The sequence below is a fragment of the Rhinoderma darwinii genome, chromosome 3 (assembly GCF_050947455.1).
Source record: "Rhinoderma darwinii isolate aRhiDar2 chromosome 3, aRhiDar2.hap1, whole genome shotgun sequence".
Classification (NCBI taxonomy): Eukaryota; Metazoa; Chordata; class Amphibia; order Anura; family Rhinodermatidae; genus Rhinoderma; species Rhinoderma darwinii.
In genome coordinates this window covers 129,152,746-129,165,085 of record NC_134689.1, presented here as the reverse complement: position 1 = coordinate 129,165,085, position 12,340 = coordinate 129,152,746, and the positions used below count along the sequence as shown (strand labels likewise).

Sequence of the window (12,340 nt, the reverse complement as noted above, 5' to 3'; positions counted from 1 at the left end):
GCAGAGTACACCTCGCTGCACGGTGTGTGCCCAAGTAGTACAAGGCAATGGCGCATCCGAGAAAGTTGGAGGAGACTGGTAGTGATGTATAACAGCCAGGGGGATGTCAATCAAGCATGGAAAATTGGGTTTGGTGGCAGGACTCTGTGACTCTTTAGGATAGTGGCACAGCCCCATGACCCTTTAATCGGTAATTAGCATATAATGTGCGCCGGTTTAAAAGTTGATTTTATAGATTTTTTTGTATCTGAAAGCAACATACAGGGGAATGTTTGGAAATATTGTCAGGTCATGTATTACTGCATATAAGGGGTTAAAACTACCTGACAGGTTCCCATTAAATATACAATGAATTGAAAACAATTCCATCTGCCCTGTAATTTTATTATAAATATATTCTATATAATTACAGCATCAGAACCAAGCTCTGACATATACGGCTCCAGAACCAAGCTCATACATATATACAGCACCAAAACCTGGCTCAGTACATATATGCAACACCAGAACATAGCTCAGTACATATATACAGCACCAGAACAAAGCTCAGTACATATATACAGCTCCAGAACAAAGCTCAGTACATATATATACAGCACCAGAACCAAGCTCAGTACATTTACACAGCGCCAGAACCAAGCTCAATACATATATACATCGCCAGAACCAAGCTCAGTACATATATACATCACCAGAACAAAGCTCAGTACATATATACAGGTCCAGAACCAAGCTCAGTACATATATACAGCACCAGAACCAAGCTCAGTTCATATATACAGTACCAGAACAAAGCTCAGTACATAAATACAACACCAGAACCAAGCTAAGTACATATGTCAGAACCAAGCTCAGTGCATATATATACAGCTCCAGAACCAAGCTCAGTACATATATACAGCTACAGAACAAAGCTCAGTACATATATACAGCTCCAGAACAAAGCTCAGTACATATATACAGCTCCAGAATCAAGGTTAGCACATATATACAGCTCCAGAACCAAACTTAGTACATATATACAAACGCAGAACCCTTAGGAAGAAGATCAAAGTTTTGGAATGGCCCAGCCAGAGCCCGGACCTGAATCCCATTGAAAATCTGTGGGGTGACCTGTAGAGGGCTGTACACAGGAGATGCCCTTGCAATCTGACAGATTTGGAGCGCTTTTGCAAGGAAGAGTAGGCAACAATTGCCAAATCAAGATGTGCCATGCTGATAGACTTCTACAGAAAAAGACTGAATGCTGTCATAAAGTCAAAGGGTAACTCAACAAAGTATTCGTTTAAGGGTGTGCATATTTATGCAATCACGTTATTTTTGTTCTTTATTTTTCCACCCTAAAAGATTTCAGTTTGTTTTTCAATATAATTGTACAGATTATAGTTGACATTAAGGCTATGTTCACACGGAATATTTTGGGGGAGGAATATCTGCCTCAAAATTCCGTTTGGAACTTTGAGGCAGATATTCCTCTCCCTGCACGCCGATTTTCGCGGCAATTATCGGGCCGTTTTTCGCCCGCGGCCATTGAGCGCCGCGGGCATAAAACAGCGATATATACGCTTTCTCCTGCCTCCCATTGAAGTCAATGGGAGGTCAGAGGCGGAAGCGCCCGAAGATAGGGCATGTCGCTTCTTTTTCCCGCGAGGCAGTTTTACTGCTCGCGGGAAAAAGACGCCGACGCCTCCCATTGAAATCAATGGGAGGCGTTCTCGGGCCGTTTCTGCCGAGTTTTGCGACGCGGTTTCCGCGTCCAAAAACTCGGCAAAATACCCCGTGTGAACATAGCCTAAAGGTGGAAAAAGTTCTGAAATGATTTATCTTGGGCTGATTTTTTGACATGACAAAAACCTGTCATTTTAACAGTGGTGTGTAGACTTTTTATATCCACTGTACAGTGCACTATGTCAGATTTATTAAAAAGTTTGCGACTCTTGTCTTTTATTTGACTGAGTAAAAAGGAGCTTGTCCTGTCACAGCCAGACAAATTTACTGTGATTTATGACAGTATCTGGCATAAATTATTGTGGAAATCTATGCCAGCTCGTAGCTGGCGTAAGATTACACTTTTAGGTGCACGGACAGACAAAGATGATAATTTCTTAAGAGCCGTGCACCTCCTTTATTAAGAGCTCCGCACCTCTCAATAAATTAGGCACATCTTACTACAGCGATCTTTATATTAAGACTGGAGTATGAAACTCCAGTCGTAATAAATCTGTCCCTTGTTTTTAGTAGGGACCTGTATTTACTTTTGAATATTGTTAGACAAAGTCTTCTAGGGGCAGTTTATTTATAAACATTACGTTAGATATTCTATAATTATTCTCACATATTATACTAAAAAAAAATTAGTGAATGTACTGCAGCAATTCACAGTAACCTATTGGACTATTGTGTGCCAACTCCTTGATAACTCAGTGGCACATAAAGTGATTTTTTTGTTAGGCTAATTGCATATTGTTTGTGCATCATAGCTACCCAATGCTATTTATTCTGATCCAATAATATTTATTGTGTTCATTCACTTGTGACCAAATGCTATCTCTCCTATCCAGCAGCTATCCAGTTCCTGATGAATTTAGGGTATTGTTCCTTTTACTGTGACACAGTAGGATAGTGGTGACCCATTGCGGTAGCATTCTGTCTCTGATGACTTGGCCTCTCCCTAGTCATCTGACAGTCACAGTGCTCCTGCTTCTGATGATCCAGCGAATAATACTCAGACCATGGTGATCCAGCAAATTATATATTTTTCTGAGAAATCTATGACCTGTTCCTAGGAATCCTCTGGATCACATACAGAACCAGGAAATCCAGTACAGAATGGTCCTGTCTCTGATGATCAATGGGTTAATGTACAGTACTGGTGTCCAGTGGTTTAATGCCTCTGGTGTACAGTATTTAATGTTCATTTAATTGGTTAGAGCTAGAAAATAAAAATGTAAATGGAGTACGATATGTCGTTTTTACTGCACATGAACGTAGGGATTGTGTGATGAACGTAGAAAAAGCCGTTTCCTGATGAAAGAAAATCAGCTTTACCTAGAATGGTGTGTTGTTTTTTTTGTATTTTTTCATGAAAGCAATAGATCAATTGCTTTAGGTGAGGATATGCATGTTTATGAAACTTACCATTACAAACACTGTGCTCAACTTCTTCCTTTAGGTTTGTTTTTTTTTCTATTATATATTTTTGCTCCTGACTGGTATCTGTAATAGGAAAAACATAATATTTGATGTAATTGATATAATAAATTAAACATCATTATAAAATCATTATAAAATAAATATAAAATGCTCTATAACAGGGGTCTCAAACTCGGCCGGGTAAGTGGGCCACATATAGAAAAAAATGTGCAGTTGACGGGCCGCATTACTTTCAAATTTGATACAATACAAAATTATTGTTAATCAATTAGTTATTTGAACTACTATAACACTATATTACTAAAATAACAATACTACATTACTATAATAACAATACTACATTACTGTAACAATACCACATTACTATAATACTACTACATTATTATAATACTATATTTCTATAATACTACATTACTATAATACTATATTACTATAATAATACTACTATTACATAGCCAACAATGGCTTCCTGGTCTGCCACGTACGGAAGCCAATTAGGCCCCGCCCAGAGGCGGAGCCTAACAGGCTTGCTGTCAGTGAATAGCTGACAGCTCTAATGCATTGCATTACGTAGGTAGTTCAATGTATTAGAATAAAGATGAGAGGTGCAGGTCTTCAAGTCCCCTAGTGGGACAAAAAAAAGTTAGAAAAAAGTTATAAAAAGTTCAAAGTTAAAAAATTTAAAACTGCCTTTTTTCCTATAATACGTCTTTTATTATAGGGAAAAAAATGAAAACGTTAAAAAAGTAAACATATTTGGTATCACCGCGTTCGTAACAACCCAAGCTATTAAACTACAATGTTATTTTTCCTGCACGGTGAACACTGCAAAAAAATAAAAATAAATAAACAATGCCAGAATTTTTTTGGTCACCCTCCCTTCTAAAGTATAGAATAAAAAATTATCAAAAAGTCAAAACGTACCCCAAAATTGTACCAATAAAAACTACATCCCGTCCCGCAAAACATAAGTCTTGACACAGCCTTGTGAACGCAAAAATAAAAACATTATGGCTCTCAGAATATGGGGGACACAAAAAATAAATTATTTTTCAAAAGAGTGATGTTATTGTGCAAACGCTGTAAAACATAAAAAAAACTATATACATATATCGCCGTAATCGTACTGACGCTCAGAATAAAGTTAAATTGTCATTTATAGCCCACGGTGAACACCGTAAAAAAAAGAAAAACCATTGTCTAAATTGCTGGTTTTTGACCACCTTGCTTGCCAAAAAAATGGAATAAAAAGTGAGCAAAAAATTGCGTGTACCCCAAAATGTTACCAATGAAAACTACAGATTGTCCCGCAGCAAATAAGCCCTCACAGAGCTCCGGTGGAGAAAAAATAAAAAAGTTCTGGCTCTCAGAATATGGTGATTCAAAATGTGCAGAGTGTTCCAAAAGCGGATAAGATTGGGCACGGCATATCAGTGCGACACTGGTCATACATCTGTGAAATATTATTTATTTACCACATTATTATACCATATTATTATGCCCTGATGTACTCTGCACAGATTACATATACCCCCCATTATAAACTGAAATACCAGCAAAACCCAAAACATTACAACTGCCAAGCAAAATCTGCGCTCCAAAAGCCAAATGGCGCTCCCTCCCTTCTGAACCCTGCAGCGTGCCCAAACACCAGTTTACATCCACTTATATGGCATCACCATACCTGGGACAACCCGCTTAACAGTTTATGAGATATTTATCTTCAGTGGCACAAACTGGGCATAACGTACAGTGCACTAAAATGGAATATCAGTGGAAAATTGCAATTTTCACTTTGCACCATCCGCTGGGCACTAATTTCTAATGTAGAATCACCTGTGGGGTCAAAATGTTCACTACACGCCTTGTTTCCAATATGGGGGTCACTATTTGGGGGTTTGTTTTACTATTTGACTTCAGGGCCCTGCAATTGTGGGCCAATGCTGTGAAAATCACCAAAATAGACCTCAAATGCACATGGTACTCTTCACTTCTGAGCCCTGTCATGTCCAGGCAAATAATAAATGCCTTGAGGGGTGCAGTTTCCAAAATGGGGTCACTTCTTGGGGTTTCCACTGTACTCTGGTACCTCATGGGTTTTGCATATGCGACATGGTGGCCAAAAAACAATACAACAAAATCTGCATGCCAAATAGCGCTACTGCCATTCCGAGCCCTGCCGTGTGGCCAAACAGCAGTTTATGACCACATGTCGGGTATTGCTGTAATCGGGAGAAATTGCTTTACAAATCTTGGGGTGCTTTTTCTCCTTTATTCCTTGTGAAAATTAAGACATTCTACAATTTAGTGGAACAAATTGTAGATTTTCATTTTCACTGCCTAATTCCAATATATTCTGCAAAAGACCTGTGGGGTTTAAATGCTCACTATACCCCTAGATAGATGCCTTGAGGGGTGTAGTTTCCCAAATGGGGTCACTTTTGGGGGGTTTCCACTGTTTTGGCCTCTTATTGGCTTGGTAAATGAAACATGGCACCTGAAAAACTATCAAGCAAAATTTGAGCTCCAAAAGCCAAATGGCGCTCCTTCCCTTCTGACCCCTGCCATGGGTCCAAACAGCAGTTTATTTTTATTTTTCTCTTTTATCTATTGTGAAAATTGAAAAATCTGAGCTAAAACAACATTTTATTAGAAAAAACATAGATTTTCATTTTTACAGCCTAATTACACTAAATTCAGCAAAGTACCTGTGTGGTCAAAATGCTCACTATACCCCTTAATAAATTCCTTGAAGTGTGTAGTCTGCCAAATGGTGTCTTTTTTGGGATGTTTTCTTTGTTTTGGCCCCACAACACCTCTTCAAACCTGACGTGGTGCCTAAAATATATTCTAATAAAAATAAGGCCCCAATAATCACTAGGTGCTCCTTTGCATCTGAGGCCTGTGTTTTCGTCCAGTAGCACGCTAGGGCCACATGTGGGATATTTCTAAAAACTGCAGAATCTGGGCAATAAATATTGAGTTGCGTTTCTCTGGTAAAACCTTCTGTGTTCCAAAAAAAAATGGATTAAAACTGATTTTCTGCAAAAAAAAATTACATTTGTAAATTTCACCTAAGTTAAGTTGCTTTAATTCTTGTGAAACGCCTAAAGGGTTAAGAAACTTTCTAAATGCTGTTTTGAATACTTTGAGGGGTTCAGTTTTTAAAATGGGTTGATTTATATGGGGTTTATAGTATATAAAGCCCTCAAAATCAGTTCAGAACGGAACCGGTCCCTAAAATAAGGCTTTTGAAATTTTCTTGGAAAAATTAGAAATTGCTGCTAAAGTTCTAAGCCTTGTAACGTCCTACAAAAATAAAAGTATGTTCAAAAAACAATGCAAACATAAAGTAGACATATGGGATATGTGAAATAGTAGCTATTTTGTGTGGTATTATTATCTGTCTTAGAAGCAGATACATTTACATTTTAAAAAACGCTATTTTTTTTTTAAAAATGCTAACAATTTTGGTGTTTTTCATAAATAAACACTGAATGTGTCTACCAAATATTACCACTAACTTAAAGTCCAATGTGTCATAAGAAAACAATGTCAGAATCGCTTGAAAAAATAAAAGCATTTCAAAGTTATTACCACTTCAAGTGATACATGTTGTAACGTCTATGGCCACGTCCCGTCGTTCTGACTTACCCCTCGACGGCCGTGTCCATGGACATGTGTGTTCTCTGCAGCGTCGTCCCCCAGTGAGGCGCCGGCACTCACTTCCTGGTATCGAGACCCGTCCGCATGGTCTTAATGGGCCAGTGCGTGCATAATTGCAAGAAGTCTGCAATCAAGCCCAGAATGCTACTGGACTATAAAAGGGGCTCGGCCCTCTTGTTCTTTGCCTGAGCGTTGTTCGTTACCCAAAGTTTGTCTTGCAAATGGTCTCCTAGTGTCTTCCAGTTCCCAGGTGTTCCCTGTTCCTGTATCCTAGTACCGTGCTGAGATGTTGTCGTGTTGTGCTGCATTCCACGCCTGTTCTGCTACGCCACGCCTGACGTCTACCCGCCGCCTGGTCCCAGCCTAGCCTGCCTTGCTACTGTCCGAGTTGCCACAGGAACCCTTTCTGGACTATAGCCTCTGTACTATACCTGTTTGGCCAGCTGCCATCCTGCTACGCGGTACGGCCCAGTGGGTCCACACCCCGCATCGTGACACACGTCAGATTTGAAAAAAATTGTCTGGTCCTTAAGGCCAAAACAGGCTTAGACACTAAGGGGTTAACAGTTAAAACAGCATTTGAGGGAGACACAGAGGGGGCTCAGTACACATTCCACTTGCTGTGATAAAGTCTATTGGTTGATGATAAAAACATTTTCCTTTCTTTACTTTGGACCCTGGATACCCCATCTGTAAATGGCTGACTCCATCCTCCAACTGCTTTTTCCAACCAACTGTCATGCAACAACAGCCACGCCTCCTGTGCATGGACCAGTCCAAAAGGGGAAATTCTATGAGGGGAATAGAGGGAAATAATGGGACAGTCCAGGAGTGGAAATAGAGGGGAATAAAGGGACAATACAGGGCCGATCGCCGGGCTTCATTTAAGAATAACTGTCTAAATTCGGTACGGGTGGGAAAGACTGGCATGATCTGACACACGGTGCCAGAACACCACTCCCGTTCCGCCACACTGCCCTCTGTAGATAATGCCATACACCCCTAGATAATGCCACAGTGTCCTCTGTAGATACTGCCACACACCTACCAGTAGATAATGCCACAGTGCCCTCTGTAGATAATTCCATAGTGCCCTCTGTAGATACTGCCACAGTGCCTTCTGTAGATGCTGCCACATTTCCCTCTAGATGCTGCCACACTGCCCGCTGTAGATGCTGCCACAGTGACCTCTGTAGATGCTGCCACACACACCCCTTGTAGATAGTGCCAAGCACACACCCAGTTGATAGCTCCATTGGGGCTCCCTCTAGGAGTGGAATCCCCAGCCAGAGCGTTGTCGACGCTGTGGCTGGGGATTCCTCTACTGGAGGAGCTACTGACGTCACTGTCCATACACAGTGACGTCAGGGGATCATCCTGGACCGGACTGTGATGTCAGGGGCAATAATATAGGCTCTGCTCCGGAACTCTGGGGAAGCCACTGACATCACTGTCCATATATGGACAGTGATGTCAGGGGCTAGCCCAGAGCTGGAGTCCTGGAGCAGAGCCGCTTCTAGCACTCTGCCTGGGATTCCAGCTCTGCTCCTGACATCACTCTGGCTCTGGGTTTGCCCCTGACATTACTGTGCATATATGGACAGTGATGTTAGGAACAGAGCTGGAGTCCCGGGCAGAGCACTAGTAGCGCTCTTCCTGGGACTCCAGCTGTGCTCCTGTCATCCCTGTCCAAATATGGACAGGGATGTCAGGGCAACGCCAGAGCCGGAGTCCCAGGCAGAGCACTACTAGCTCCGTAACGACCACGACTATAAACTTGTTACATCATTTAACCCGCACGGTGAACGCCGTAAAAAAAAAAAAAAAAAAAACACGCAAAAATTGCTGTTTTCTTTGAATCCAGCCTTAAAAAAAATGTCATAAAAAGTGATCAAAAAGTCGCATCTACTCCAAAATGCTACCGATAAAAACTACAAGTCGAACCGCAAAAAAAAAGCCCTCCTACAATTGCATCGGCGAAAAAATAAAAACGTTACGGCTCTTCAAATATGGAGACACAAAAACAAATAATTTTGAAAAAAAAGTGTTTTCGCTGTGTAAAAGTAGTAAAACATACAAAAACTATACAAATTTGGTATCGCTGCAACCGCAACAACCCGCTGAATAAAGTTAATGTGTTATTTATACCACACAGTAAGCGGCGCAAATTTAGGATGCAAAAAAGTGTGGGGAAATTGCTGTTTTTTTTCTATTCCCCCCCCAAAAAAAGTTAAGAAAAGTTAATCAATAAATTCTATGTACCCCAAAATGGTGCTATTAAAAATTACAACTTGTCCCGCAAAAAACAAGGCCTTATACAGCTATGTCGACGCAAAAATAAAAAGTGTAAAGCTCTTTAAAGAGACGATGGAAAAACGTAAAAAATGGCTTGGTCATTAACGTCTAAAATAGGCTGGTCATTAAGGGGTTAACGTTTTAGGGGGAAAAAGTCTTGTGACTGGATTTGCACATAAATAACATTACATAACTAGAGTTGTAGGACATGACAGTACAAACCTTTCCTCTCAGATACAGTCTGATCTGTCCGATTGGAAAACAGGCTGAGAGGCTGCAGGACGTCATTGTACAGCTGATATAGTTTTTTGCTGTCCAGTTTTTCATGTTTTTGCTTCATCCAACGAGAGCTCAGATTATCCTTTACCATATTACAGATCTATTTATCGGACGAGACGATTCTAAATCAGAGTCTGCAAATAAAACACACGGCTAAGAAAAGTCTAAAAACAACAAGGTTTTATTCCATTTCGGTATTTAAAGAGGCTCTGTCACCACATTATAAGTGCCCTATCTCCTACATAAGCAGATGGGCACTGTAATGTAGGTGACAGCAGTGCTTTTTATTTAGAAAAACAATCTTTTTTCACAAAATTAGGAGCGATTTAAGTTTATGCTAATGAGCTTTCTTAATGCCCAAGTGGGCGTACTTTTACTTTCGACCAAGTGGGCGTTGTACAGAGGAGTGCATGACGCTGACCAATCGGCATCATGCACTCCTCTCCATTCATTTACACTGCACTAGCGATATAGATATATCACTATGTGCAGCCTCATACACAAGCCCTAACATTACTACAGTGTCCTGATAATGAATACACATGACCATCCAGCCTGGACGTCATGTGTACTCAGAATCCTGACACTTCTGACTCTTTTTTGTGAGATTCCAGCAACGGATACGAAATCTCACGAGATTACAGAGCTAAACGAGATTTGGTTTCACTTGCCGGAATCTCACAGAAAAGAGTCAGAAGTGTCAGGATTCTGAGTACACATGACGTCCAGGCTGGATGGTCATGTGTATTCATTATCAGGACACTGTAGTAATGTTAGGGCTTGTGTATGTAGCTGCACATAGTGATATATCTATATCGCTAGTGCAGTGTAAATGAATGGAGAGGAGTGCATGATGCCGATTGGTCAGCGTCATGCACTCCTCTGTACAACGCCCACTTGGTCGAAAGTAAAAGTACGCCCACTTGGGCATTAAGAAAGCTCATTAGCATAAACTAAAATCGCTCCTAACTTTGTGAAAAAAGATCGTTTTTTTAAATAAAAAGCATTACTGTCACCTACATTACAGTGCCCATCTGCTTATGTAGGAGATAGGGCACTTATAATGTGGTGATAGAGTATCTTTAAGTGTTCTGCAGAAGCCTTTAATTTTGGAATTCAGCGGTGGTCCATGATCACAATTGTGAAGAAGATACTTCAATAGGATTGTCATTGAAAATTAGCTTTTCTAGACAAGACATTAGAGGGGTTGCCATGTTTATTAAAACAAAACAAACAAACACACACACACACACACACACACACACACAATGCCCGCTGGCCATGGCTTACATTGCTAAGCAAAAGCCCAAACATTGACCTTTTTCATATTTTTTATGTAACTATACAGTCATTTCACACCAATTTTGCAAAAAGAATACTTTTATTTTATCAAAAAAAGAATAACTTGCAAAAAAACGTGTTAGCACTCCTTTTGCGACACCTAAGCAGCGCCCCTTTATGACATAATCCTTCAAAACTGGCGGCCATGTCACTAGTCTTTGAGACATTGGAAACCACCGATTGGTTCACATCATTTGTGTTACTTTATTTCTATATTTTGATAGTGATAAATGTGAAGATGTCATCAGCTTCAGGAAAATGCTGCTGCTGCTGCGTTGAGGGGACTTTGTTGTATTCAAGGGCTGGTACTTATGGGGACAGTGGCTGTAACATATAAGGACTCTGGGTGGAACTTAGGGACACTGGCTCTCCTATGGTGGCACTCAGAGGCATGTAAAATATCTGCCTCAGAGACTACCAATTGTTTACTTCAGAATGTTGATGGGTCTCTGCAAGAATGTGCAAATACAGTGTGGCTACCTATGATGCCAGGAATATTTTTTGGTAGACTCATTAATCTGTTACGAATAGTGATATTTCTGGACAAGAGAATTGATTTGGGACTAAAGTAGGGACTGTCCTTACTAGAGGGACACTGGGGAAGTCCCTAATTTTATAGCATATATGAAGGGAGCTGTGTCTGTACGGAAGACGCGGTGTCCTGTGCCACGAGTATATACGTACCTGCTGTATTGTGCGGGAAGCCCCGTCTACGCTGCCAGGATGTGAGGCAGAGCCGGTCACTGCACACCGAGACTTGTACGAGACCTGTCGCTATGCAACGCCTAACACAGCGAGGAGAGAGGGCGCGTCTTCCATGTGGGCAGCGAGTGCCTGGTGTGAGTGTGTGTGTCTGAACGTGAGACGAACAGTGTATTGTAGAGCGCCACATTATAGCTGAAAAACGAGATACAGCGCTATACTGGGGATATACAAGGAGGAGTGGACAGCGCGCTTACAACAGCTCAGGAGTTTTCTGCCACTAGAATGAGCACTCCAGGGCTCTACAAACGACTGATACTCCGGTCTCATTAGTCCTGTGGCATAGACACTTTCCAGCAATGGTGATGCCATGGGAATATTCTTCCGGAACAAACATGTCTTGGTTTTGGTCTCACGCTCACATTATCTACTTCCTGCAATGTGACTGTCAAACAACAATTCCTAGTCATTAATAGCTCATTACGACGACAAAAATGGGTGTAATTGCAGTGAGAAATATGCTCCATTCAGGGGCGTAACTAGACTCACTCAGTCCCCTGTAGATAGAGCCACAGCCCTCCCCTCCCCCTTGTGTATAGTGCCAGACAGCTCCCCCTTGTGGATAGTGCCAGACAGCTCCCCCTTGTGGATAGTGCCACACAGCTCCCCCTTGTGGATAGTGCCACACAGCTCCCCCTTGTGAATAATGCCACACAGCTCCCCCTTGTGGATAGTGCCACACAGCTCCCCCTTGTGGATAGTGCCACACAGCTCCCCCTTGTGGATAGTGCCACAAGGGAATGTCGCATCCAAGAAAGTTGTATCCGTCAGGGAGATGTCACGCAAACATGGAAAGGTTGGTTTGGAGGCAGGACTATGTGACTCTTCAGGATAGCGGCACTGC

The 12,340-nt window shown here is 41.3% G+C and overlaps 1 protein-coding gene across 4 annotated transcripts in view; it reads right to left on the bottom strand.

The window, feature by feature from the left end:
• CCDC87 (coiled-coil domain containing 87) overlaps positions 1–11,935 on the bottom strand; it is a 78,931-nt gene extending 66,996 nt beyond the window's left edge. The window contains exons 1-3 of one of the 4 annotated variants that reach the window (XR_012882372.1): positions 11,419–11,935; positions 9,337–9,527; positions 3,139–3,216 (exon numbers count right to left, since the gene is read on the bottom strand). Coding sequence is in view for 3 of the 4 variants with exons in the window: in XM_075856710.1 (XP_075712825.1) it covers positions 3,139–3,216; positions 9,337–9,484 (226 nt within the window). In the remaining variant the exon portion in view is untranslated. Of the gene's footprint in view, positions 1–3,138; positions 3,217–7,250; positions 7,525–9,336; positions 9,528–11,418 lie in introns of those variants that run through there. The other 3 variants (XM_075856710.1, XM_075856711.1, XM_075856712.1) reach the window with 3 other exon arrangements.
• Positions 11,936–12,340: the final 405 nt, after the last annotated feature.